This window comes from Pagrus major, chromosome 5, assembly GCF_040436345.1.
Source record: "Pagrus major chromosome 5, Pma_NU_1.0".
NCBI classification, from domain to species: domain Eukaryota; kingdom Metazoa; phylum Chordata; class Actinopteri; order Spariformes; family Sparidae; genus Pagrus; species Pagrus major.
Window position 1 is genome coordinate 20,317,268 of NC_133219.1, and position 27,885 is coordinate 20,345,152.

At 40.8% G+C, this 27,885-nt stretch overlaps 3 protein-coding genes across 3 annotated transcripts in view; 1 reads left to right on the forward strand and 2 right to left on the reverse strand.

The window, feature by feature from the left end:
- Positions 1 to 72: 72 nt before the first annotated feature.
- On the reverse strand, positions 73 to 8,073 carry tesca (tescalcin a). The gene is made up of 8 exons (XM_073466607.1): positions 7,893 to 8,073; positions 6,372 to 6,441; positions 5,776 to 5,856; positions 4,559 to 4,698; positions 2,636 to 2,697; positions 1,060 to 1,167; positions 920 to 967; positions 73 to 824 (listed from the first exon to the last, which is right to left on the reverse strand). Exons 1-8 carry the CDS (start codon positions 7,951 to 7,953, stop codon positions 732 to 734), a joined length of 663 nt encoding a protein of 220 aa, XP_073322708.1. The 5' UTR covers positions 7,954 to 8,073; the 3' UTR covers positions 73 to 731.
- Positions 8,074 to 8,266: 193 nt separating this feature from the next.
- fbxo21 (F-box protein 21) lies at positions 8,267 to 15,620 on the reverse strand. Its single transcript, XM_073467236.1, has 12 exons — positions 15,366 to 15,620; positions 14,704 to 14,839; positions 14,477 to 14,586; positions 14,171 to 14,292; positions 13,604 to 13,750; positions 13,185 to 13,321; positions 12,943 to 13,079; positions 11,894 to 12,073; positions 11,619 to 11,751; positions 11,314 to 11,504; positions 11,063 to 11,220; positions 8,267 to 9,405 (listed from the first exon to the last, which is right to left on the reverse strand). Exons 1-12 carry the CDS (start codon positions 15,587 to 15,589, stop codon positions 9,164 to 9,166), a joined length of 1,917 nt encoding a protein of 638 aa, XP_073323337.1. The 5' UTR covers positions 15,590 to 15,620; the 3' UTR covers positions 8,267 to 9,163.
- Positions 15,621 to 16,500: 880 nt separating this feature from the next.
- The window catches only part of nf2a (NF2, moesin-ezrin-radixin like (MERLIN) tumor suppressor a), a 28,616-nt gene continuing 17,231 nt past the window's right edge, over positions 16,501 to 27,885 (forward strand). Inside the window, exons 1-4 of the mRNA XM_073466534.1 lie at positions 16,501 to 17,166; positions 18,439 to 18,564; positions 18,703 to 18,825; positions 22,006 to 22,089. Of these exons, the coding sequence (XP_073322635.1) occupies positions 17,053 to 17,166; positions 18,439 to 18,564; positions 18,703 to 18,825; positions 22,006 to 22,089 (447 nt within the window). The 5' untranslated portion in view covers positions 16,501 to 17,052. The remainder of the gene's footprint in view (positions 17,167 to 18,438; positions 18,565 to 18,702; positions 18,826 to 22,005; positions 22,090 to 27,885) is intronic.

Genomic DNA, 27,885 nt, shown 5'->3' on the forward strand with positions numbered 1-27,885 from the left:
AAAAAAAGACATCTTACACATGCATTTTTATATTAATGTCTTACATTTATTAATTCATTAATACAACTCAGTGCAAATTCTGTAATAATAAATCTTAGGGAAAGGTAAGTCTTTAACTGATTCGCTAGCGGTCGAATATAGTTGCTTTTCATGGTAGAACAGCAGTGGTTGGTTACACAGAGTCTCAGAGGAATGGATACATTGAACCTGGAATGGTATGTGCCCTGGAGTCTCACGCTTGGGATGTTAGCCCTAACAGATGACCCGTGAATGCCAGAGCAGCCACTGAGCACGACTGACTTCATCTGAATTGTGAACCTTTTGACTAAATATAAAGAATCCTTCACATTTACATGCTGGTTACAAAAAGATAGAGAAAGAGGTAGTGTGTTAGTGTGAAACCTGATTTTTAGGAGTTTGGCAAAAGGTGGGAAAGAAATCTATTTGAAATATGTGACACTTGATACAAAAAGGGATCACAATGCTTTAAAATTGAATTAACAATTTTCTAAAACTGCATCTTTAGGTTTTTAAAACCTTACTCCGCAGCAGATGTTCTTCATACGTCCTATAAAAATGTAATTACATCATGTTATTAGTCTATAATTATTTCCCTCCATCCAAAAAAAATCTTAGTGCATATAAGTGTTTGGCTTCATTCCATTTAAGGACTGGAGAGGTTCTGCTAAAAACAGCAGCAACATTAACATTTCTTTACAAGAAGAATTCTCTCAAGAGGACGATTTCCCACAACGCATTGTCGTAGTGTCCACATCCAAAAAGCGAATGTGCATCCTCGACTCCATTTCAAGCCCTTTTAGAATCTGTGGACAGATAAAATGACATAAGTAACTGACATTAGAAAAAGGGGGTTTATATGTTTTGATCAGGTGGTAAATAAAGTTGTAAAACTGCAAACCTGTTCAAAATGCTCAAACGTTATTCCTTCATAGAAATCATCTGGGGCCTGAAGTGACAAAGAGACACACAGTTACTTTGCTGCAGATATTCAACTGTGAGAATTTGTTGAAACACTTTAGTTTTGCTAACTTCCATTACCATGTGGGGCACATTTGTGCTCGCCACTTCCAACATGGCAGCATCTGCTATCGCCTTGGCAGCTTCTTGCCCGATGGCTCCGCTTTTTGACAGAAGCTCCTCTACTACCTTGGATGAGAAGAACATTGTTAGTCTTTAAACCCTCATCGGGGCTGAAACAGCATCACTCTTCAAGCCACATAGGGAAACTTCTGGCATCCAAATAACATCATTAGTAAACTACTGTATGTACAGCAGGCACAAATTTAGCTACTCAGCTGGTTTTGATTAAACAATGCCAAAGGTTACCGGAGGATTGAAAGTTGTCCAGCTCATTAACTGATGTTTAGGAAATAATTTGGAAAGCTTGCTTTAGCCTCAATTTCTATCAAAACTGAAATGCTGTAAGTAACGTCACATTTGAATCATCCCTGCTCCGATATGCTCCATTGCAACATTATCTCTCAATTGGAAAAAACACAAAACAACTCTTCAAATTAAGGAAGCAGGATGCTGTTTTTTTTAAAACCAAGATTAAAATGCAACCTCATCAGAACATTGAAGGCTTAAACACCATGAGAGTGAATGAAGTTTAAAGGGAACTGCTCAACAAGAGTCCTTAATTTAGCTGCCACAAAACGGGTCTGACTTCATACATTTAGATAACAGCGACACATAAAGTCTGCCAGCTTGTTATTGTACTTTTATTGCTTGCTAACTGCTTGCTGTCAACCCACACTTATTTTGTCTGATTATATCTTATCTATCACTTCTCTGTCTGGGTGTGTAGGGACTGCTTGGTTCACCATTGTGTTACATAGCTGTTTTGCACCTGTTTGGTCGGGACAACTTGAACCCAATACTTTTAGAGTTTACTGACATCATGTAATTGCCAGAATAGCACAACTATATGTCATCCTGGGCAATAATAGTCAGTAAGCAAATGGCCATGTACACCCTTTTAATTACAGTTTTTCTCAGAAGGTTAAGCATATGAGATTTTAAACGTTAATAAAGCAGCAAACAGCTATTTGCTATGTAAATATATAGAGGAGTAATGGTATCCTGAACAGAGAATGACGTCCCTCTCCCTCTGTGTGTGTGTGTGTGTGTGTGTTATTAACTAGGCTACTTAAATTTTTGTTTTGGCGGCTAGGACGGCCACATGCATATTCGTGTATGTGAGTCCCTCCCCTGTTCCAACATGGCGGCCTTGTAAGAAACTCTCATATTATACCTAATCAGTTCAAATAAACATGTTTCGAAAACATTTTAAGCAAGAAACAGGCTCTGCAGTAACAGAATCTTGATTCATATTTGACTTCGAACTTCGATCACATGGGACCAGAGGAGCGTTGGTGTTTACACTGCTAGCAGGTAAGGAGCTTTGGACATGGACGGGCCAGGGTTAGCGAGTAAGCAAGCTTACTTCAATATATATCTCTGCAAATTCTAAATTAAAAAGCAGCTTTATAATTGTAACTTTGTACAGACTAGTTAATGATGTACATGTGATTAAATGTATGGATATACCATACTTTTTTATATGGATAGTTTCTTTTCCAAGGCAACTTTAAATCAATGTTTGTTTTCTTACCTTCCTGTATTCCTCCAGAGTGATGGTGCCATCGTTGTCCGTGTCATGCATGTTGAACAGGACTGGGGGACACAGAATGGAAATTGTAGTGGTTAGTCGGATTTCTTAGGAAATTTCCATCATCAGAATCAAAGTAGAAAGGATCTCACTAATAGCCCAGAGGAAGTTTTGATTAGAGGAATGTTAATGAAGATGCAGAGCTAAGAGCAGAATAACAAAACATGTCCCCCTCAGGCCGTGTCAGAACTACCACTGCTGAATGTAAAAAAAATATACATTAAAAAATAAATAAAAATCGGACTGAGGCTACGAAGCACCTTCAAAATGCCACTACTCCCCTTACAGTGACATTTACAAGATGCAGTCCAATGACAATACTTCATGTTCAACAGTCATGTGGCACTAACAAGGATAAATGCCGGTTTTCTTCCTCGGGCCACAACAACGACAGTTTGACTGTACTGCAGACATTATTTCTGAGCAGTCGATAGAATGCCAGTTTTAATGTCAAACTGGCTCGTCTTCTTTTGTTTCATCAAGTTCCTGAGGTTGAAATATATCATTATGACAGCAGGAAGAGCTGTGTTGATTTATGGTCATCCAGCAAAAAGGAAAATCTAATAAAAATGTGTGGGGGGAAAAAATGTATGAACACAACAGGTGACAACAGAGAAACAATTCAGATCAATGGTTTGTGTAAAGCCAAGCAGGGCTGGTCATGATCAGTCTTTAGATAGTGTGGGAGACAGACGCAGTTTGTAGTGTCATTTGCTAATTATGTAATTTTTTGTGTATTTCTTCTACATTACTTGGTTTCATGCAGAAGTTTCAGTGATCCAAAACAATACCAGTAAATGGCAGCTGTTAATGACAGCCGATTAGAGGATTAAAGAAAGGGTCATGGCTACAATTAGAGACACACCTCAGTTTACCACATTAGCAGATAACTAGCTATTATACATGGCTGGATTAACCTGCTTGGAGGGCAAAAAATGTCACTAGTCACCTAAATCTTCCCCTCCAGCTATCTGCATTTAGCACCGTCCACTCTGCACATTTATATATGTAGCTTGAGTCCTTCATGTACCCACCAACTACAGCACAGCTCTATCATACTGTATTGGTTAGGTGAAGTAGTCCAACCTGCATAAACAAGGAACAACTTGAAACAATGCCTAACTTGTTAATAATTTAAAGCCTTTTATAGGGCAGGAGCGAGCTGAGGATATAAAATATGATATCTTACGTAGAACAATGGGAACAATGGCTTCACGCAGTGTCAGTCAATTTGCTTTAATTTGAGTAAACACAAACTCGTTCAGGAATGTGCACCAGTTCAGTATCTAGCCAAAATCCGAGCTTTAAGGGGGCCCTTAGTCTAGCTGCCCACTTTTGACACTACAGGAGTTTGTTTTAGTTATACTGGGAAATGCAGGAAGTCACAAATCACACATGGCAGGTTGAGGGGAAGAAGGTACACCAAAAATCTAAATTCAAAATCGTTCATCCTGAAATAAATCAACATGACAGACTGATTATAATAATGGTATAATAATATCTGAGGCTGAATTTGGGCCTCAAACAGGTGGCTAGAAATGATCCTGATGTACTTGGATTTGTGAAGCTGCTGTTCTGGCCATGAATATGCACAAGGCTCTCCAGTGTTAGCTACCATGCAGTGAGAAATCGACTCAACACACACTTTGTGGTGACTGAAATGAGACATCACTGATTTGTCAGGCTATCTGCACAGAGTGGTGCACTTTTTTCCTGCTATTTTGTAATGAGATACATGCAAAAGGGAGACACAGGGGAGAAAGCCGGTCCTAGCTCCAAACATGAGAATCTTAACCAGCCAGTATATCTGCTTCGCTTGTATCTAATGTTGTTGTATTAAAAATGAAGTGCAGTGTGTACACTCACAGCGCAGCTTCTCTTTTCTCATGGCTTCCTTCTCCTCATCCGTCGTCTTCAAAGTCGGAGGGCGGAAGTGGGACATGACCATGAGGAACTGCTCGAAGCCAATCTCATCGCAGGAGCCCACCTCATCCTGATGCTGGTTCCTGAGTCACAAACAGAAAAAATCAATGTCTAGGCATTGTGCATTAAAATTCAACCAAATTGGCTATTTCCATGTCTGTAAATAGATCAATTCTATGCAAATTGCAGAAAAAATTACATTTTGATCATCAGGCTGTATGGATGCAATCACACGCAGAAAGATCGCACCAAAAGAGAAAGTTTACCGATGTGTTTTTGCTTTTGGCCCAATAAGACTTGAGTGCCTGTGAACTACAGTCACATGATTTTATCAGACAGTCTATGTTGTGGCTTGTCCTGTTAAACTAGGCTAAAGTATGAGGAACTGCTTGTTTTAAAATGTCAGCAGCTGTGTCTTTTAGACATAAAACCCTCAGTTAGACGACATTTCCTTTACTACACATTTTGTTTTCAAACACTGCGCTGCATTTTTCTTGGATGAAGATTGAAAACCCTCATCGTCAGCCATCTCAATGCAATAGATGTTTGCCAGCTAGCCTTTTCCCCTCGTTGTTAAAACCTTGTGCTAAGCTACGCTAACCTACTGCTGGAGTCAGCTTTCTTTAATGTACAGACGTGAGAGTGGCATCAATCCTCTCATCTAATTATCTACCTGTTGAATTCACGCTACCAACAAATAGTGGCAGCATATCACCAGAGTAAATGCTAACTGCTGCTAGCCAGGTATTCTATTTCATGGCAGGATTGTTACTGTTAGCCAGTTAGCTCAGGTAGCAGTGCAGCTAGCCAGACTAAAGGGGCAGTGTTGGTGTTTACATTGCTTGCTCAGGAGCTTTGGACTGAGGTTTGATTTGGATGATTTTGGTTAACTTTTGAACTTTTAAAACTAAAATTCTTACATATTGCACCTTTAATATTTACCACAGAAGTAGGTTGAGAAATAATGTTGCTTAGACAGACTGACCTTTTGATAATTAGGAATGTTAAAAGACTTCATAAAAACATCATATGATAGAGGTTTGGTTTTTAAAGTGTTTTGAATATATCTGAAATAGTATAATGATACTGCTAATAATATCTGTTAAAATGGCTATTAGCCAGTGGGTGGAGAGTGTTTGGTGTAATTGGACTGTACCCACCTTTTGTCGAAGAATGCATCAACAATTTGCTTTTTGATTGGATTATTGGCGAGGGCTGGTATGCGGTGCAAGTCTTCTTTACTGCAGCGCAGAGAGAAAGAGAAAGTCCATTATCATAAAACAGACACCACAGTACCGGCATGTTTCAACAATACTGAATGTTATTTATGGGGAGTAACTCTAGCTGAAGGTAAACTGTCTAACCTGCTATGTGCAACATGTCTTCCTTGTTTCTTTTTAAAGGGAAGCAACCTGTGATCTATCACGTCCAGCATGTCACTTTGGCAGCTTTGTGTGTGTTTATACATGAATGACGGTGTGTGTACAGTATGTGTCAGCTCTGCGTGTTCCCGGTGCATCGACATATTGTATTTGCCCAATGTGTCTGCGTTTGCATTAGTTCAGCCTGCGTGTGTCACCATATGTTGCTTGTTTGTGTCCGTGCCAGAGATACCAGATAACCCACAATTCATCACTCTAGCCACCAAGCAGGTGCTATCTCATTTTTAGTGGCGACTGCAGAGGCTGAATGGTTTCCATAAAAACCACATGCAGCTGAGCACACATGTGCAGGCATTTGTCTTAAACATTTTTACCTTATTGTCTCTTCATTTCCACTCAGCTGCTGGAATCTTTTGTGGAGGTTTTTAATCTGCTCCAGTGAAACTGAGAAGACACCAACAACATGAAGGTATGTCAATGATACACCCATAATTAATCTTCACCCATCAGTAGGCCTCGCACACTCCTTCAATTGTTTTCAACATGCAATGACCCGATACTAAACAGATCATTCTTACTGAAAACTTACAATCACTCTTTTTCTTGGTTTCTTTTAATTGTACTTTACTGGATTATGATTAAACGGCGAGACTTATTTTTACTGAACTGATCAGGTGCAGCTCTGCCATCAGTTTAATGGCAGAGCAAACACCCTTTGCACTGCTATGATTGTCTTTTTTATTCCATTTCAAAGCGTTCCTTGAATCATTAACTCACTGTGTGGACTAGTGACTACACACTGAAAGGTGTAACCGTAATAATCTGACCTGCCTGCTCCCATATCAAGATGGGTTTGGCATTTTCAATTGTTTCGGTAAACACTTGTGTTTATTTTGACCCTTTTTACCCTCTCTCAGGAGCTGCGAAGTGGATGTTTGCAGTAGCAACTGTAGCTGCTGTGTGTACGGAGACGGATATACAGTCTCATGCAGGAACAAGTTTGTTGGTCGTGTGACTATTACAGTAATTGTGCAGGATCAACACATGCAGATGCAACACACAATTAACTGAAATGACATGGACCAATCAGCCACCTAGAGAAGAAAAACAACAACAGAATCTGAGGGCAAGTATAGGTCAGTTAATGCAATCAAACATTTCATCAGTGTTTCCAGAGCAAAAATCCATAAAAATCTCCACTGGGCCCACAGAGAGCGGGGTCAAAGCCACACCTTGAGGAAACAAAGGTAATAGAACAGTGCAAAGTCTCACCCATCAATAAAGTTGGGCTCAATCTTGGATGCAACCCTTATCCTCGTTACTCCGACTGCATGCCTCTGCATGAATAGATTTCCTTTCAGGATCCTGCCCTTTCTAAAAATAGATCCACACACTTTCTGCTGTTGGTGTTTCATTTCTTGATTGAACCTGTCTGTCCACACATGGGATGAAGACAACAGATAAGCTGTGTTAAAGCACCTCGGAATCCAGCTAATGTTACTTTCTGCAAAGTAAGAAGTGGGATTTCAACTCATGGAATGGATTGTTTGCGTGTTTTTACAAAAAAATGTAGTCCTGTCACATAACAGCACATGCTTTATTTATAATGACTAGAGTATTGCGCTCAATCACAAATGGTCACATATGAAGCTAAAGCACTGCCTGTCGTTTACTGATCGCAGCAGCATTTAACTTAACTGTCATGAACTTTAGTAAAAACTACTTGGTTTCCATTTGTCCAGTCATCTGCTTATTATCTTTCATTTCTCACCGCCACCAGACTTTTGCGCCCTAAAACTGAGCGATTTAACGCCAACACCACCGCGCACTGAATCAACAGTTATATAGATTCTAGAAGAAAAAAAGGTTCCCGTTTCATTTTTTTCTTTACTTACATCCAGTTTTATCCGTCAGGTGCTGGTGCTCGTGGTCGGAGCGCGTCTGCGAAGCTCCCATCGCCGCTGCTGTTCCACCGGTGCGTCAGGACGCACAATCTGGTTCGACGGGCTCAACTTTCGTGCGCCGCCGCGGATTAACGCGCTGCTATGGGCAGGTCACTGCAACTGTAGTCTGCTGCCGGTGTCCTGGAAACATGTGGCATCCTCAAGGTCCTAAAACCACACAGTCTGTGGATAAATCAGCTGATGTCTTCAGTTTTTTTCTCTCCCCCCCCTTTTTTCAGTTTTCGTCAGTAAATCGTGGCTTTGTGCTTTACAAAAGAAGATGAATGATTATGGTTCAGTAAAATAAGTCAGAGAGAAGCTAGAAAAAAAACTTGAAACGCTTTATTTTGTTGTAATTTCGCCAAAGCTCAGAGTCATTTCTGTTTCAAGTCAGTGGTCTCACTATTGTTTGTCCCCCCCCCCCAATGAACAGCTCAACAACACTGATGAGCCATGACATCCTACATGTTTCACTTGTAAATATACAGAAACAAAAACGATAATCTAGAAATGTGAAAGTTAAACTTCCATAAGTGCATGAAACTTGATTAAAAGATGGGGATTTAATAGTCAATTTACAAAGTCTTTCTTTATAGTCTTCTGTGTGGCACTGTAACTGCAGGTTTGGACTATACTGTATGCTGGGGGCTTGTTTGACTGGTCCTGGGTGCAGGGAGGTGTGGTCAGGAATTGGGGGAGCTCTGGGTGAAGGAGCATTCCTTGGTATTAGGTAAAGGGAGATTTACAGCACCTGGACACCCATCCTGAACTTACTTGTCCACTTAACTGTGTGTTTCAAGTCTATGTTCCTTTTTTATTTTTTCTTCAAGGTCTGCTTATGCATTATTTTTGCAAACTCAGTCTCCTGCATCCTGGATAATGGACAGCCAGCTAGGCCTTATCACTCCACAGTTACAGCTTTGTTTTCTCAACAAATACACTGTGGTATTTAGTATGTATTAAATCTGTAGCTATCTTTGCAGCATGCTTCCGGACTATTTGGTCTTTTCCCAGACCTTTCCAGGAAATGTTAAAAATACCAGACCTGCACATGAACATGACTGTGGCACAAAACCACATTTGACACCAAATCATCAGTTTCTGAAAATACTGTATACTGGAGTATGTGCAACAAAGCGGCAGCTAAGTGGATTGTGATTTAAGAATGGGTGACCAGCGATTGGTTAGCCAGGGTCGGCAGGGTGTCGGACACGGCTGCTTTGCTACATGGGCATGGCTTGGTGGTTGTTTTGGTCTGTGGCAGAAGCCTGCTCCTGGTTTCCAGAGCCAGGAATCAGTCTGTGGTAAAGCTCCTGCACCGTGCCCAAAGTTTCATCCATGTCCTCCGGGTATCGTGTCTGCAGTTCTTCGTTGGCAGCATAGTGGGTGTCGGCAAACTCGGAGAAGTAGCGTCCCACCTCGGGGTGGCCGATCTCCAGGGGGGCTGAGTGGGGCTCCAGGTTCTCTGAGGAGCAACAATGGAAACGTGTGACATTCTGATCAGAGAGAATGTGCATGAACAGTTGAGGTGAGGAATGAAAGACGAGGTCAGTCAGACAACTCACATATTGAAATTGTTTGTTTATCAAGAATATGTCTCATCAGTTCCAGCATAGCAGATTGAGCAGCAGATGAGAGCACGGAGGCCGATCAACATAAATTCCCCTCAGGGTTCGTATAGAACAGAAGCTGCAGGCGAATGTCGAGGTGGCGGAGAGAGCAGAGATGACACATACAACTCTAAAGTTGGAACGCTGTGCAAGACTTAAATAAAAACAGAGTGCAATCATTTGCAAACAAACTGCGTCTACCGAGCCCCTGAAGTAATATCCTTTATACAATCATGTGTTTGACAAAGTGGTGAACCTCGCCCCATCCTTTCTTGTGAACGACTGAGCCTTGCGAGGATACCCTATCATACCCAATCATGATCCGATCACCTGTCATCAGTTAACCTGTTTTTTTTTTTAGCAATCCACAACTTTCCCAGTCTTTTATTGCTCCTGTCCCAACTTGTTTGAAAAGTGTTGCAGGCATTAAAAAGTTAACAGTGGTAAAGCATATATTTAAAAAAAAAAAAAAAAAAATTAATATAGTTGATGAGTTAAACCATTAAATAAATTGTCTTTGTACCGTTTTCAATTGAGTATGTCACAAAGGATAAGAAAATGATCACAATCTGCTTTACTTATGTTCGAACAGCGTCCCGACTTTTTAGAAATCAGGGTCGTTAAAACAATGGCAGCCCTGTAGCAGCATCAGCAGAGTGAAGCAGCAGAGTGAGCAGGTAGGCATCGGCCTTTAAGGGAGCAATGCTCTTAAGTGTGGAAAAATGTATAAGTGGACAAAAAGGGTGATGCAGCCCCACTGAAGTTTTCACCTTGAATCAGCTTGCATGCTTTGGCCGTTGGTCTTTTAAACTAATGGACTAATATATAAACACTTCCGGATAAACATCTACAGTATAAACTCCACATGACACTGCATTACGAAGTTTAAGAGCAAGATACTGCAAAATCTTATAAAGATCATCTCTACTGGCACCTACCGATGTGCAGGGATTTATTTTTCCAAAATGCAGTTAGAATAGTTTAATTGCCCATGTACGATTTTGTCTCTATGAAATGAAGAACTGAAAACTTCAAGCTTTTCTTCGTTTGTGGTAATGACTTCCACCGTTCTTATGAACGAACAGTTTCCTTTTTATCTGTTTTTAATAGTAGATAAGTTATATGCTCAATATGGTTATATGCTCTTATCTCATTTCTTCCAAATGATCAGTAATACTATGTGCACAAAGTGTGCTTGCAACATTAGAGTGTTAGTTCTGAACATTTTTAGTCTGTCATTCTCGGAAATGCTTCTTGTTACACCTTCTTGCCACAGCGAATACACATAATTGGGAACTTTGTGGCTTCGACAAATCCAGATTTATTTTTCAGGCTGTTTAACTTGATTTATTAGCAGTTTCCGCCTGGAAGGTGCAATGATACGTTCCTTCCCAAGATCATTTATCAGACTTGCACATATTTGTGATGATTTATTTTTCATCACACAACCTGCAAAGATTCGTTCACCATGATTCATCACCCTCATCGTCATGTGGTGTATATGATCCGTACCCTGTGCTGCGTAGCGACAGGTTCCGTCCTGTACGAGGACGTTGTAGAAAGGCTGGTTGGCCCCGTTGGACAGCTGGTGGACCCTCATGGTGGTGATCCACTCCTGACTCATGGTGCACTTTGGGTCCCAGCCGTAGATCACACAGTTATAACCCGACCTGGTGGGGGAGGTCAAAAAGGACAGATACACTTAAGTGTTAGTAAGAGATGTGTTAACAGACAAGAGGATTGCTGTGCCACACTTTTCTCACCTTTTGTGTTTCATGATGAGGCCGACTGAATACTGGACCTCCAGGTGTTCTGCAGCGCTACGCTTCTTCACCTCAGGCGTAACAGGATGTTTCTTGTGCTGGATGTGCTCCAGCGTGTGCTGCACCAGGTAACCCACTGCCCCATGCTGGGAGGGGTCCAACGCCTGAATGTGCTGCAGGATGTCTAGCACCTGGGACAGAGCACAAATGTCAGTGGACAATGTGGTGAGGTGAAATACTATAGGCTGAATATTAATTTATACTCTTTACAATTATATTCGAGCATTAGGTTTAGGTTTCCTGACCTTTTCTGGCCAGATGCCCAGGTGGAAGTAGAGGCGAGCCTGCAGCAGCAGGTACTGCACATTATCTGGGTTGATAGTGAGGTAGAGATCCAGAGAGTCTCTCAGCAGCTGGTAGGATTTCTCATTACCCTCCCTGAAAGACACCACAGTGCAGTGTAATGTAACTCGGCCAGAACATGACATTACATTTATTAATTTAGTTCTAGCAACAATTGAATGGTATCAAACAATTTAACCCCTTTTAAGACAACAGTCAGGTGTTATGCTTCTCTTACCCTCTTTTGCCGATGTTCAGCAGGTTTCCCACCATCCTGAGTAGCACCTCAGTGGTGCTGATGGCACTGTAGTAATCTGCCGTCACCTGGTGGCCAATGAGGTACTCACACTCCTTGGCGGTCAGCTGCTTGCCTTTGCCAAACGCATCGATGTAGACAAAGTCATAGATGTCCTCACTCCTGCAGAAACGCATTTAAATACTTTGAAAATGTAAAAGTTTTTAACAAAGATCCATCATAAATCATGTCTTCATAATCAAAGGTAGCTTTTTGTTATGACCTAGCTGACTAACATCAAAAACGGAATGAATCAAGGATGTATAGTAGGATTTTGACTAGGGATGGAACAACCAAAGATTTTAAATCGCAAATCACAGGATAAGTTCATCGTGGTGTATTTTCATTTTCGGGATAATCGCAAATATACTCAAGAGTCTAGCTTGCTGACGTGCAGTCCTACATTATACTGATGTACAGTATTTGGAGTTGGGGACAAGTAGGATCTCGCATCTTTCAAGTAATTCCAAACAGATGGATTGCAAACTAAAGAACAACAGGGAGATGAGGTGTCCGCCTGCAGGACCTTCCAGAGGAAGGTGTCTGGTGAACTAGCACCTCCACTTTGCAGTCCCTTCTCCGAACAGAGCTGTTTCTTTCTCATTTAAAAGTATTAAATAAAGAAGATGTGTCCTGTCTGTGATGCAGTAAAGATATTTGTATGTTCACAACATGTAATGTAAAAGTGACTTATATGACTTGTATTATGTGTGACGGCTGAATAAAACTACTTAATACTTCTACTTGCAAATATTAATGCCTCTGGAATACCTCCAATTCAAGTTTATAGTGTTTAGGGCATCCAAAATCTACTAAAAACAAGATGGATTGTGCTTTAAAAATTCTGGTTTCTTATCTTACTCAGATAACATGACAAGAATAAGAACTGTTATTCAAGCTCAACTCTCTTTGTGGAATCATTACAGTAAGTGTGTCAATGAAAGCTCTAGTGTTAGACAATATTAAGAGGAGCTATTCATTTCAAACCGCACCCTCTTGGTTTTTGGCACCAGCGCAGCAAGAAGTGATTGGGAAAGTTGACAGGCTCCAGCTGAACACCCAGCTTCCGGGCTAATGTCATGTAGAGGACAGAGAGGCTTATGGGAATACCTGTATGGCGTAGTAGCACCTACATGAAAAACAAGAAGGGCAAGTCAGTTCTGAAATTAAAATTATTAAGAAATGATTGAAAAGCTTGTGACATAAAATACACATCATTTCACAGAAGATCTACCTGGTGGATGTAAGAGTTGAGAGGGTTGTAGTAGTCGAACTCGTTGCCTTTGTATTGAAGCTGCTCATACAAGACTGAGTTTAGGGCACACACCACTTGCCTCTGGAGCTCAAAGTCCTCAACCACAAGACAGTCACCTACATCATACAAAAGAAAAGAACCTTCATAAGAACTTTGGCAGAAATGGGAAAATATGGATGTTGTGCAGTTGACACATTTGCCCAAATATACTGGTATTGATTTTTGTTCAAACTGTGCTGGGAATGAAAGCCCATGCCTTCAGGCTTTAAGTGTCTAGGGCTGATGGATTTTGGGGGGGAAAAAAACAAAACAAGTGGGCGCAAGGATAAGAGGAATAATAACAAAAATTCCCTAAAGGTAACTTTTCTTTTGGAGTTTGGCTGGTTCTGAAAGCTCACCTTGAGCGACACGCAGGCTGGGGTGAGAGGAGTTCTTGATCCTCAGCATCTTCTTCACTTTCTCTGCAATCTCATCCAGCTGGGCTGATATGCTGCTCAGTGTTACATCAGCCAGTGGGTTACAATACTGGTCCACAAGTACAGCACCTAGAGACCAAGAGAGAGAATGCATGATGAAAGGCTGAATTTAAAAAATAAAAAAAAACACAGAAGAAACAAAAATTAAACAGCGAATTGCTGTCGTGCAAAGTGGTAACACTGCTTCTATTACAACAAACACTTTAACCACAAAAACTAATCAACATAAAGATACTGTATTTACTCTTTGCATATAGCTGTCTAGGCTAAACAGGACACAGGGCAACTTGAGTTGTTTGACATGAAGTCTGTATTCATGATGGGGATCGACCAATATGGTTTTTCAGGGCCAATACTGATGAGACTATTAATAATCAAGGTGACCAATAAGAGATATACATTTGCAGAATGATGAAATTTTTGTGAAATAGAAAACCCATTGCTTTCAATAAACAGAAAATACCGGTGAATCCCTAATTCATGCCTCACCCTCTAAAGAAGACTGCTGATCTGCAGGCTGCTCCAGGAAGGTCTTCAAACTCTTCAAGATGTTCTGTTGTCTCAGGAAGTAAAGGATTTTCTTTGCATAGTACTTTAAGGTCAAGCTTTTCCTAATGACGAGAGCAGAACAGAAGAGAGAGAAGTTAATGGTCCAACAGTGCAGCACAACTAAAGCTTTTACAATTACAGAAGCCTCAGAGAGGATTAACGAGATTAACAAACACCCAAACCCATTAATGACTGTCCTGTGTGGCAAGCATCGAGGTTTGGCTGTGGGCACAGTGTTGCACTCACCTCTTGTCAGAGTTGAGTATGAAGAGGAGCTCATCTTCACAGAAGTGCTCTGGCATCCCGAGTGACTCGATCTCTGCAAAGCTGTCTCCCAGCACCTGGCCAACGCAAGGCTGAGTTACAGATCTCTTGGTTAGTACGGCGCATGGAAAGCGATCATTGTCTTGCACAAACATATATCCATGCACGAAAAAGGCCAGCCATATTCTGGATTACAAATGATTACTTACGACTTCTGTGAAGAATCTCTTTGAGATCGATTCCACCGTCCTTCGTATTTGTATTCCAACTCTGTGGCGCGTTCTGTATTCTCTGAGCCAGTCACAGCACTCGTTCTGACGGTAAAACCTCTGCAGTCTTGGCCATCTGTTGATGAAGGCAGCAACAAATTTGATTTCAGCCACACTTTTGGACATGCACAGAATTAGTTTAGCAGCTGACTGTCTGAAGCAGCATGTGACACGTCACTGAAACAATTTGCCATCCTGCTGCAGACATGGTTTTGTCTTTGCACACACACAAAAGCAATCAGGAGAGTATCAGCCAAGTCAGTCAGGAGGAGGGCTCAGACTTTGGCAAGAGCTGCACTCTCCTGTACTTCACAGCCGACATGCAACATTCAAGGTCACGCCAATTCATTTTTAGGCTGTTCGGGGCTAAAATGGAGTATAAGTTGCAGCTAGTGAAATGTTGCATCAGCAGATTGTCAGCGGCTGACAGCTGCCTGTGAGTCCGCAATAAACGAAACCACCTTCGAGAAGAGAATGAGCGATTTAAGGCTCCGAACAAGACAAATAAAGCATGGGCAGGGAGACCAGTTGTGGCAGACAGTGGGGCAAAACCACCAGAAGCCAGAACTCCGAAGAAATGACACACAAAAAAATCATAGCACCTGAGTTTGTACTGGTGTCCCCAGACCTTCCCCCTTCCATGGCAAACGTCGTGCAGCCGCTTGCAGCAGCAGGAGACGTTACAAATGTCGACATGTTTGAGGACAGGGAAGCACAGGATGTGTTCGAGCAACTCGGTCGGCAGGTCGGTCAGTCTTTTAGTGTGGGGCTCGGAAATAATCCCATTTAGACTAGGTTGCCCCTCTCCGGCTACAGACGTCGCCATCTTTACTGTTTACCCCGATTACCTCATTGCCTAGACCCCGCCCCTTTATGGCGCAGGGGGCAGAGCTATGGGCGGGGCATATGAGGTGCAGTGCATTGTGATTGGTTGTTAGGTCAAGCGGAAGAGAGAAGCTATGCTACGTTCAGGCAACTCAAATACTGCAGGTTTTGTTTTATTTAGGGTTTCTAATGACACAATACAAGGAATTTACAAAGAGCAATGTACAGTTAAGTCTTTAGAAGTTAAATGGTACGTAGGAAAAGTCATAATATGTCCTCGTCAACAACTAGATTTTTCTTCTATGATTTTTTTTTGCAACTAAATAATATTTCCATCACTTATAATCTGCCAGTTACACTCTCAGGCTTTGGTCTCTAAGATGTCAGAAAATGGTGAAAAATACCTATTGCAATTAAGTTGTTTTCTCCAGGTTAATCTCATTGTGATCTTATAAGACAAATAAAAGCAGCAAACGCATGATTAAGAAGCTGGTATTTAGGAATGCTTGGCGTTTTTGCTTGAAAAATGAACTAAGTTTCTGTCAATTGACATTTGATTTGTACTGACTTAACCTTTTTATTTAGTTTACACTAAAAAAGAGTGCTTCTCTCTCTCTCTCTCTCTTTCTCTCTCTCTACATATATGTATATATATCTATATGATATTGAAATTCAATAAAATATTTTAATGAGTAGCTTTTACCTAGATACAGTATATGAATTTCAGACAAAATTAATGTTGCCTGCCCCAAAAAAGAGGCTCCTCTCTGTCAGTACTTTACTGTCTTCAATGTCCGGTACAATGATACTCCAACATTCTGTATGGCACATGAATGCAGCATCGTTTTTTCAGCTAACTAATGTGGTTAGCAGCAGTTGCTAGCGCTTCTTTTCCAGAGTAGTTTACATGCAACGACCTGAGTGCTCTAAACTCTCCAGAGGGGATATATTGGCTTAATACTTTCTCGGACGCAGAGATGTAAACATTCGCGGATTTCACGGTACAGAGACGTATAATTTTAGCGCAAGATAAGGACATATATGTAATGTTAGTTAGCTAACTTAGTTTCTATTTACGTTAACCTAGCTAACGTTAGCAGCAAGGAGTGTTACATTGTAGTTATCAGCTAGTTAATGCTTATAAACCTTTTATGTGCTGGCCAGGGTGAAATTACAGAAATACCAGAAAACACGTAACTTGTTCGGGACATTAATAAACAAAGACAATGTCAGTGAAAACCCTGTGTAAACTTTGTTGAAACTTGCTTTGAACGCAACTTTCCTGGTCGAGCTATAGTGAAGCTGGACAGTAACATGCACATCTGTGATAACTAAGTCTTGCCATATGACTTATCTGCTGTCTACGCCATAGAGAGTAAAAGACACAATGCCTTGACAGGGAACTTAATTTGTAGCGATTCACGACTTTGAATAATCGAGTATTTAGTTTATGAGCTATTCGCCATGGCAAGTGCCTTAGCAGCGAAAATGGGATTTAACTCACTGATGAGAAAACAAGCCAGGAACTTCAACGTCAGGATCTGCACAATGGAGTCCGACATGGAGTTCAGCTGTGAGGTGAGTATATGAGCATGATTTCATTCAACTTGCATCAAAAGCTTTCCACATTTGCATTGGCCCTGACCACAACATCAAGTGCCTACTGTACTGTTTTGACTGGATGCTGCATGCTTTGCAATGCTATAACTGCTTAACCACAATCTGTAATGACAACTGATTCAGCCTGTAGGTACAGAGTTTATCATAGCAATGATGGTCACTCACAAGACATAATAAGAGTTTCATTTTTTGACACTAGATGGCAGCAAGTAACCACGAAGACACGCAAGTGGTATACCTAAGTGGGTCTATTCTACAAAAGACCATATCTGTTGTAATTTATATCTGTCTAGTGCAGAAGTGGAATCATGGACATTTAAGTCAGTGGCAAACCTCGCTGCAGTACGTGACTTGAAATGCTGTGGGTATCCCCCTGCAGTGCAAATTCAAAAACACACTGATTTATGCCCCTTTCATGTATATTTCTGGCCTTCTTGCAGTCTTTTTGGTTTAGCATGTGACTTGATGATATACCAGAGGTGAAAGGCATCAAAATGACTTGCAGACACCACCTCTATATTTAAAGGGGAGGAACCCCACCAAAGTTTGCAGTTGGTAATTACACACAGAGCAGCATAATTTTAGTTGCAGGTTTCAATTTTCTGTGCTGAGATGATAATTGTATCAATTATGGGTTTTGTAAATAGCATTTAACAGGGATTGGCCATATAGACAAAATGCTCATTAAGCCTTGTGTGGGAATTTTGGATTTTTTTTTCTCCCAGTTGGCATTCCCGCTGCATGGTGATGCTGATAACCTAATTTCGAGCAGTTTTTAACTTGTTTTTTTCCACGCCAACCTTGAATGCACTTGACAGACGTTTGCACCCTGAGTTAGCTCAGAGGCTAGAGATGAAAGCTATCTAAATTGGATATGTGCGCCAGATATGCCTCCGTCATAGCCTTCAGCTGGATGAGGAAAACACGCATAGCTCCCTGCTTTCAACCGGAGACTGAGGCTATGAAGACAATACTAGTATATGTGGATTCAGTAGACACAGCATCTTATAAATGGCTGTAAATATTAAACCTGATAAAGAATTCTCTTGCTAAGGGCCAGTCAATGAATGCTGTGAGTTTCACTGTCAATATTTTGCTTTAACAGGTTTTCTGTGTTTTTAGATTTTTTTGTATGCTGCCTCTTTCTGTATCAATTCAAGTAATTCTAGTAATTTAGACTTTTCTGGTTTCTTTTCTGAGAAAATTATATAACACTAAAACATGTTTCAGGTCAAGTGGAAAGGAAAAGACCTTTTTGACCTGGTGTGCCGAACTCTGGGACTGAGGGAGACATGGTTTTTTGGGCTCCGGTACAACATCAAGGACACGTCGGCTTGGCTAAAGATGGAAAAGAGGGCAAGTGATTGTCATGTTATTCTGGTTTTGTAACAGCCATGAGTCATGTAAACATCGCCAATAAAGATGTAGCCAGCATGAAAAGGGAATGAATGGCCCCACTGTGCAAATGTTGATTTCATTGCGTCATTGTTGTAGGTTCTGGACCAGGAGGTACCAAAGGAGGAACCAATTACGCTTCATTTCCTGGCCAAGTTTTACCCTGAAAATGCTGAGGAGGAGCTAGTGCAAGATATCACACAACATCTCTTCTTCCTACAGGTAATTATACTTAATTTAAACCTATGAGTTTTGTTTTGTCCATTTCAAGGTAAATCAGATTGAACATTATTCAGTATAAGCATTGAATGTCTTTTACTTCTTGAGATATATACCTTGTTGTCTTCCTCTGTGTTTCATTTGTGCATCATGCAGTTTATAAAAGCACTCCAAGCATTTGGAACAGTAGGTGCTTGACAGAAGAAAAAATATAAAAAGTCCGCTCAGCACAACACACCTTACATGAATCTTACAAGTACCTGTACAGCGGGGTCACCTGACAGGTAATATGACACAAAATACAAGAAATACATTAAATGCTAGACGAAGCCAATTGATATGTACAATGAAAGTAAGTAAGTACAATATTATCAAAACCACCATACCAACATGACTGTTTTTACCTGATGATGTGATTGTGGTGTATTTAGGTGGTTTAGATAACCTCATACGTTGTTTATGAGAGGTCTAGTATTTAATGTATTCTGTGGTCACATGACTTGTCAGGTGAGCCCACTGTACAGGTACTTGTAAGGTGTGTCTCTGTGCTAATTTCATGTCTGACGAAGAGCCAGAGCCCAAAACGTCACATGTGGAGGTGATAAATGTTCATGGGAGCATTATCAAGTGTGCAGACATTACTTTTCTACTTTTGTCATTTGTGCATCATGCCATGAGGGCCTTACGACGAGGTTCTTTGCACATTCACACTGACTGTTTCTTTCTCTGCTGCTTTCTCAGTTGAAATTGCTACAGGCCTACACGTAAACCAGAAATTCAACATGCCTCTGAGAAGAAGCTGTGGATTATTACCTGGTTAGAGGGCAGACACTTTTTTTTCAAGATCTCTCTTTCCTTGATCGTAATCTTCACAGAGGGGTGCTCTGTTCAAGATTTTCAAAAGAGAACCTTCTTAGAAGTATGTGTCATCTCTCTGTGGAACTAGATGAGTCAAAATGAATGCTTGAAAAAAAAAAAAAAGGTGTGTGAGAACATGATAACTGATTTTTAGGGTATTTAAAATCCTCTGTAAATGTAGGATTATCCATTTCACCTAAGCACAGCAGGCATTTGACTGGTGCTCTGTGTCCGCGGCTTTCTTACTATTTTGTTCCAGTCCCAACAGGGGGCATGCGTCTGCAGAGTTTCTGACAAGTTGAACAAGAAGGGCACTCTCCAATACACTTTCTGTCCATTGTCCCGGTCTTATTGTGTGCAGCCATGTGGAATCAATGCGCAACATATTACCGCTGCCCTTTCTCTCCACTTAATACTCTCCAGGGAATTCCTGCAGAGCCTGCCACACCATTCCCCTCACAAGAGATGAGATTTGCAACTGTGCTGCCATCATCCAATGCTACCAGCCACATTTATCAATTACCAATTAGGCTTTAAGGGCTCAGTTATTGGCCCAGTTAATAAAATATTTTAACTATTTTAATAATTCTTGTCCCCCCCCATAGCACTCCTCCTATCATATCCAGCCAATTGTGCTGGTTCAGGCTTGAGACAGCGGTGCGGTTTATGTTCCTCAACATTTGGATAGGAGCACTTATCTACTTAACGCATGTGAAAAAAGTCTCTCTGTGTCCTTAATCCGTTTAGAGGTGGTTGAAGCAATTTATTTATTTCAGAGGGAAACCTTGCTAAAAGAAAACGAGAAGACGACAAATTACTGAACAGTTAAAGCGGTACACAGCTACAAGGGGAGAAGAATACAAATGTGCAGTGCCTCGCATCGCCCGCCTCCTTATTACTTTGCTCTCATTAATTCCCATAATGTCAGGAGCAGGCCTCCGTTCAGATAGTGTCACAGGCATGACAGCTGGATTAGTGCTTATCAGAAATGATCACCGACCCGGATACAAACACACACACACCCGTCACACACTTTAGACCACTTACACAAACAGACAACATGCACATCTCCGTCACCTCGGCCCTGTAATCTTAGCAACAACATAGTCTCATTTGTAAACCAGATTGCAGCCTCAGCCTCTTAGCGCTTGTCACGATTTCGGGCTGTCACCTCTGGCTCCACACCTTTGTTAGTTCAAAACAAGAGAAGACAGCATGACTCTGCAAATGACAGGGTTTAAAGCATTAAATTGCATACTTATATAACTCCTTACAATCTGGTGTTGTGCTCTATACGTAGTCACGCCAGTTTGTGATTCAATTAAGTTGACAGGTGAAGGAGCTCAGGTAGTGACACCTGGTGAGACACAGCAATTTAAACTACAGGGAGCTTGTTAAAGGGGATTGTCACCCATTTGAGGAATTCCTGTTATGACTGTAATCCATGACAGTTAAGTCAACACTCTTCTATGAATTGGAGACCTAAACCTTGAATTTGTGCCTCTTACTTACTGGAGTGAGTTCACACACGTAGGGTGGCGCTCTACTCTAACTGTGTCATTGGGAGCTTTACTTGGACATGTCTGTCATGTTATTATGGTCTGCTGACTAGCAAGCTGAGAACTTTAATGATAGAATGAAATAATGTTGGCTAGGCTACATAGTTGCTGGCTTGGTGTCTAATAGGTCCCCATGGGGCTATGATACATAAGTCCTACAATATTTATTTGGCACAGTTTTCCCTGCATCCAGACTTATCTAAAAAGTGCAAGTACCACTGTACTGTGGCAGTAGTAGTTTGAAGTTTATTCACCCATTTTTGCAGATATGATTACTTTATTTTGTGGCTACTGAAGAGTGGTACATGAGCACTGTGCTTTGACTGTACTGTTCCCGCATTTGTCAAAGTGGAATTAAAGGAAGAAAGTTCTGGCTGTCAAAAGCACAGTTGTCAGAAAGTTGTGTTTCACCCAGTGCTGTCACTCTTCTCTCTAAGGAATCAAGTCTTTTGTCATTGTGTCTGAGTCAAGATCACCTGTCAATCTGATTCAGGTCCTTCATCTCACAAGAATCATTTCACTCCTCTCATGGAAATCAATATAAAGGAGATGTAATACTCAAACTGAGTGGAAGAACAAATGTCCTGATGTAAACTTCATTGCTGTTTGTACATACGACAGTGACAAGCTTCTCTAACAAACTCCTAAATGGCATAGACCATACATTACCTACATGGCTCTCTTTTGTGTTAGAAAGATGGAATGAAGAAAGCTTTGCTATTCAGACAGATATGCACACAGCTGATAATATTTGGTAACTCCTTAGGTGAAGAAGAAGATCCTCGAGGAGGAGATTCACTGTCCACCCGAGGCCTCCGTGCTGCTGGCCTCCTATGCCGTCCATGCCAAGGTTAGTGCTCCTTTTTGTAACTTAGGATTTTATTCCCAGTTACTTTCAAGGAAGATAGTAAATTCAGTTGTCTGTATTCTTTAATAGTTTATTCACTTCTACTTTAAAATTTGCATGACCACATGGAAATTTCTTCTCCTCCTCAAGCTTACTTTTTGAAAGATTTTTCTGATGAGGAGCTAACAGCTGTAAATCATTCATTACAACAGGGTGCTTTCTGTAACTGCCTTAAAGAATGCAACAGTTTTAAAGAAAAGCAGTTCAGACCCAGAGAAAAGATTGTTATATCATTATTTGAACTGACTGAGGGATTGAGGGAATACGTACATCTGGAACTGTCCTCAACTGGATTAACCTCCTTCTTTCCTCGTGATTTCTTTGTGGCTGTCTATTCAAAAAATCGGGATAAACAATTCTTTTTAGATCCTGTAATTCATTTCGAGGACATTTCATGCATTTCATTTGTTTGTTTATCATCTGAAAAATATATTGCTATAGTGTTGCTCTCTTTTCTTCTCTCCTAGAACAATGCAGGGAGACTGCATGTTTTATTACGAGGGAGCTTTGTGAATGTATTCTTCTCTTATCTGTTTTCCAAAAGAAAAGACATAAATCATCTACAATTGACCCAGAGCTCTGCCGTCTGAGCCCTGATAGGGACCAGAAGAGAACACATTACACCTAAATTCAGCTAGTTTTGGTATTGATTTTTAAATTTCCTTTACCATTTCATGGAGCGCTTCGGAGGCCTTGCATGAAATGCCTTTGATGTAAAACACAGGAGCTCAGGTTCTCTGGAAGTTGCTTTTTAAGCAACAGTTTGAAATTGCAGAAAAGCCATCACTGCTAAAGCCGAGCAGCCTGCCTGTTGTAGCATCCTCCCAGCAGGTCTGCAGACGGCAGAAAACCTCATAAATAAAATGCCACAATCCCATTTAATTAAAGGTGCAGCCAAATAGTGGAGAGTGTTCAGTTCGGTGGCCTCAGGACATCTTTCATCATATGTCTGTGCTTCTTGCCACTGATAAAGTTATAAAGTTATACTCAGCTGTGCTTGCATTGTACCAAACCGTTTTGGTAAATGGACAAGTTCATATATGTAACACAAGTTCATAATCTCTGAATAATGTCTGAAAGAAGAAAACTGCAGATAGAAGTGGCTGAAATTAGCTTCAGAAGAAGAAGCATAGAGTAGTTCTCCCGCTCTTATGTATTGAAAGGGGCCAGTTAAGGAATGCCTCCAAACACAATAACCCCTGAGGTGAATGCTTATATAATTGGTAAAGATGTGTGGGTAGGCGTGGAAGTGTGTATGTTGACATGAGCAAAGTAGTGGCAGAGAAGTATGAATGGAGATCCCTCAAAAAAGTGGCCGCTTATTTTGACATAGCTTTTTCGTTAAACCCACTCCACTGCTGTTGCACAATTTGATAGCAGTGGGCACAAATGAGCACCTGAAGCCCTCTGTTTTAAACCTGGATGGGATGATCTGGGGGCTGAATGAATTGCCACAAGAGGGTGTAAGAGGATATCCAAGATGGCTTTGATTTTGTTCTTCATCCTTTTCTCTACTACGAGCTGCCAACCCCATTGTAGAGAGGATGAGAAGGGTTATCCAAGATGGATTCGATTTGTCCCTTCCACTCCTCAAGTTACAACTTGATCACATAACTGGCCCTAATTCACAGCTTGTTGAGACTGTTGACCCAAGCCTTGATGCCTCACCTCACCACACCACCACAAAGAACAGAGTGCTATCCACTACAGACTGATAGAAGATCACCAGGAGCCTGTTGAACTAATTGAGTCTCCTCAGGAAGTCTGTTCTGTCCCTTCCTGAAGAGGACTTCAGTGTTGTTCTTGATTTGCACCCCTTGATTCGGTCCTTGTATGTGTTAAACGTCTTCACGTCCTATCTCTAGATGACAACCAGGAAAGGTGGCCTCCTGTTTGTCTGGTAGTCCACCACAAGATTGTTGGTTTTGCTAATATTGAGCTTGAGGTGATTGTCATTGAACCATGTGACGAAGCTCTCAATCAGTCCGCCTTCTAATTCGCCATAAAATGCACCTGGGTCCTATTTGCATGCATTGAATGATTGACCTCTTATGTATTAGTTTGTCTGTTTACATTGTTTGTACTTTCATTATTCAGCATTCAATTAAGCATACGTTGAGCTCTATAAAATCCATTACTCTGTATGCAAGATGCTGTACAGTATAAACACCTCCATTGATTTATTGGTTCAGGATCAAATAAGTTACCTGGAGTCCATGGAAATCACTCCACAGGAAAAAGCTCCCTTAATAAACCTCAGGCGATCTGAGTCGTTTTGGTTGAAGGATCCCATCTCTCTGAAATCCCCTTGAAAAAGATAGGGAGAGTGAGGTGCAGCTTTTTGACAGGCGGACAGGGTCTGGTGAGGCTGGAGCTCTACCTCAAAGATTTGGCCAGGAGCCCTCAGAGACTCTCCTTTCCCATGCCAATTTAAATGGCCTAGGTTAAAAGAGCCTGTGTGGATAAAGAAAAATCAGCAAATGAGCTCGAGACTTGTTCTCATCGCTGTCAGCACCCTCGATCTGGAAACAGCAAAAAAATATGTGGCCACAATCTGTTTTCATTTAATCAGCAGTCCGCTTCGATTAGAGCCAATGTGAGTAAATTGGCGTTTTCAAAAAGGAGACAGGTACTTGTTTAGCAGTGCAGCTGCTGAGAGGTTTTTGGCAAACCTTTTCCTTCTCCTTTTCTAGTCATGAGTTGTTTTTGTGCAGAACCACAGTATAGCCCGTGAAGTTGAGTATATCACACAGTGGGATACACTTTGGTACTTTTGCTTATCTTAAATCATGATTAAGCCAGCCTGAAGATGGCAATAAGGAGAAAGTAAAGGCGTATTCCAAGTAGGCATTAATATTTAAAAGAGGATTTTTTTTCTAAATAATGTGAATCACAGCTCTGTTAAGATACAGACAGTTGCACACAGAATCTGTGTGTAATCTGTTTCTAGTCGGAGGAAGAAGTGGCGTATTATTCATTACAAACACAGTCGGAAGCCATAAAAGCGACCATTACCTTGTATGAGTTACAGAGTGCATGAATGGAGGGGATAATAGAAGTTAGGAATAGTGGAGGAATTTGTGTGCACACAAATGCTCGGACTGACTTCTTTATAATTATTTCGCCTCTGTGCCTGGGAACTTAAACACAGATACATACACATACAGTAGGATCCCAAGGTGACAATCCTCAAGTTTCCTCAAGAGTTTAATATTAATCACAGCCTGCACTGGTTTAAAGTAAATCAACAAAATTCCCAACATGTGAGAAAAATCCTTTGATAATACATAAAATGTTCTAATTCATCAGATTTAAGAGTCATACTAACTTTTCTGAGGGTATTTTTCTATGCTCAGCCTCTGTGGCTCTGCAGAGGTTTCAGTACCTCCTGCTTTGTATTCTGAGTGGGTGCAGCGGTACAAGGAGATGTCGAAAGGGAATATCAAGAAACAGTTGCTCTGGAAAAAATGCAGAGGGAGTCACTCTGGCAGGGCAGTTGAGTAGGGAGTGAGGTCAGCACCCTCACCCTCAGGGGTGATGCGTGTCAGGCTAAGTGGGAAGGGTTATGACAAGCTAATAGGCATGGATGACAAAGGTGGGACTCACTGAGTTTTACAGGTGTTACCTGTTACCTTACCTCACAGCATGTGAGCCTTAATAGAGTTACACTTCTCAGTTTCAATCTGGACCACAAAGTATGTTATTTAATACTCAGTGGAATTTGTCGGCTTTGCCTTGATGTAAATCCCGCCTCACTCGCCTGACTCAACTGTGATAATGTTTTTGTCCATATCAGCTTAGGTGAGCCAGCATTGGCACAAGAGACAATGAGACACAGAAATGAAGAGAAAATTAGCAAAAACAGCCAATTTCACCGCCAGCTGGTGAGACTGGCGGTGTGTCTGTATAAAAAGTGTCTGTATAAAAACAGGTGATTTTTTTGTTCTTGTTGTTTAATGATGTTATCTGTTCTTACATTAACTGTAAATTAAGAACAGCTGAGGCTGATAGGAATGTCATTAGTTTTGTAGGTAGTTCAGCATTGGGCAACTTTGATCTGATGGCTGGGGAAAAACAAGGTTACACTTCATGAATGCCTGTACCAAATTTCATGGCATTCCATTCAATATTTACTGAGACACTTAAAACACATCTGAACCCAGACACTTTGCGCAATTTGCAAAGCCTTAGTTTTTGTATGTAGCCTTCCATGTTGCATGGTTAGTAGCCTAACCAAAGCTTGCCAGAAAAAGTCTAATTTTGCCTGTTACACAACAATAATGCCCTTCATTGGTGAGAATGTGTTCCATGGCTAGATATGAGAAACCTTTCTCACAACTGTACTGAAAATGGATTTTCTTCAGACTGACTGGACTGTGAGAAATACATTTCCTAATTTTAGAAACAGGCTCTATTAAACACAATATACTGGTATCTGTTAGTCAGTGGTCACTGTGGTGCAGCTGTTGATAATAGTCGAGTGAAAATATTGACACAGCCATTGCTGTCACTTTGGGGTTGTCTGAAATAATAGATAGAAGATAAATGTGTAATCAGAAAGCATCTGGGAGCACTGTCACTGTCAAAATGCCACTCTGTCTCTACCTGAGCTAAACCTCAGTTGGTTCCACAATACCTCTATAAGTCTATTTATTATCAATTATGAAGCAGTAACAAACAAACAGGTGAGGAACTCTGGGAGTGGAAGCTTTGAAATTGAAGGGAAAGGATCTAATTAAATGGCCCTCGGCTTCTCCACTCTGTTGGCCACTGCGCTGCTGTTCTCGTCTGTGTGGTGAGCTTATTAAATTCAGGTCTGTTAAGTACTGTTTATAGACTGGTCTGCACAAAAATGAAATCCAATTAATCGACATAATAAAAGTAACACTACACAACAAAACAACACAGATATAGAATTAGTTTATTAAAGCCACATGAGTGGTCAAAAGTTGCTAATTTGTTGTGTGCAAAAGTACAACAACCGATGTGCTTTAAATTACATTTGTGATCTCGTCACTGTTTAACCACTTAAAGATGTATTTTCCTCAATACCCAACGTCATGTAACAGCAAAATATGTGGTTTTGTTTGCAGTCCATTCCTTTTTTCCATTTCTGAGACAATTTTTTGGTTGTGGTGTTTTCTTGTTTTGGAGACACCACAGTGATATTTTGAGTACATTTACAATGACACCTGAGCAACAGCAGAGAGTTTTTTTCTTTTCTCTTTTATTTTCTAATCTGTGTTAAACCTCAGTGGTAATGTCACAGGGAATGAGTCTTTTTAGACCACCTATTTTCCACTGAGGTACAAGCAAAGAGGCCAATAGTTGTAGATATAGAAAGCCATGACAAGAGGATAAGGTACCACTTTTTGGTGTCAAAGACAAGATTGCTTCTTCTAAAAACCATTTCTTTGAACCAAGGATACCATTCATACTCAAAAAATTCACCAAAAAGTATGTAGATTTGTGAGGATGTCCTGTGAATCTCATACACACAGTTTGAACCAAATTTGGGTGGGAAATTTGCAGTTAGGCCTAAAATGTGAAAAGCTAGATTTGACATTTGTCTAATATTTTTTAACACTTTATTTATTCATTTCTCATACAATATGGCAAGATAGCATTATCATTAACTGCAATAATAAACAAATAAGCAAAAAAAAGCTGTAAAGTGCAGGAAATGGATGCACTGAGAAGAGAAAACACATTTACAGATTAGAATCTGGTCTGAGCATC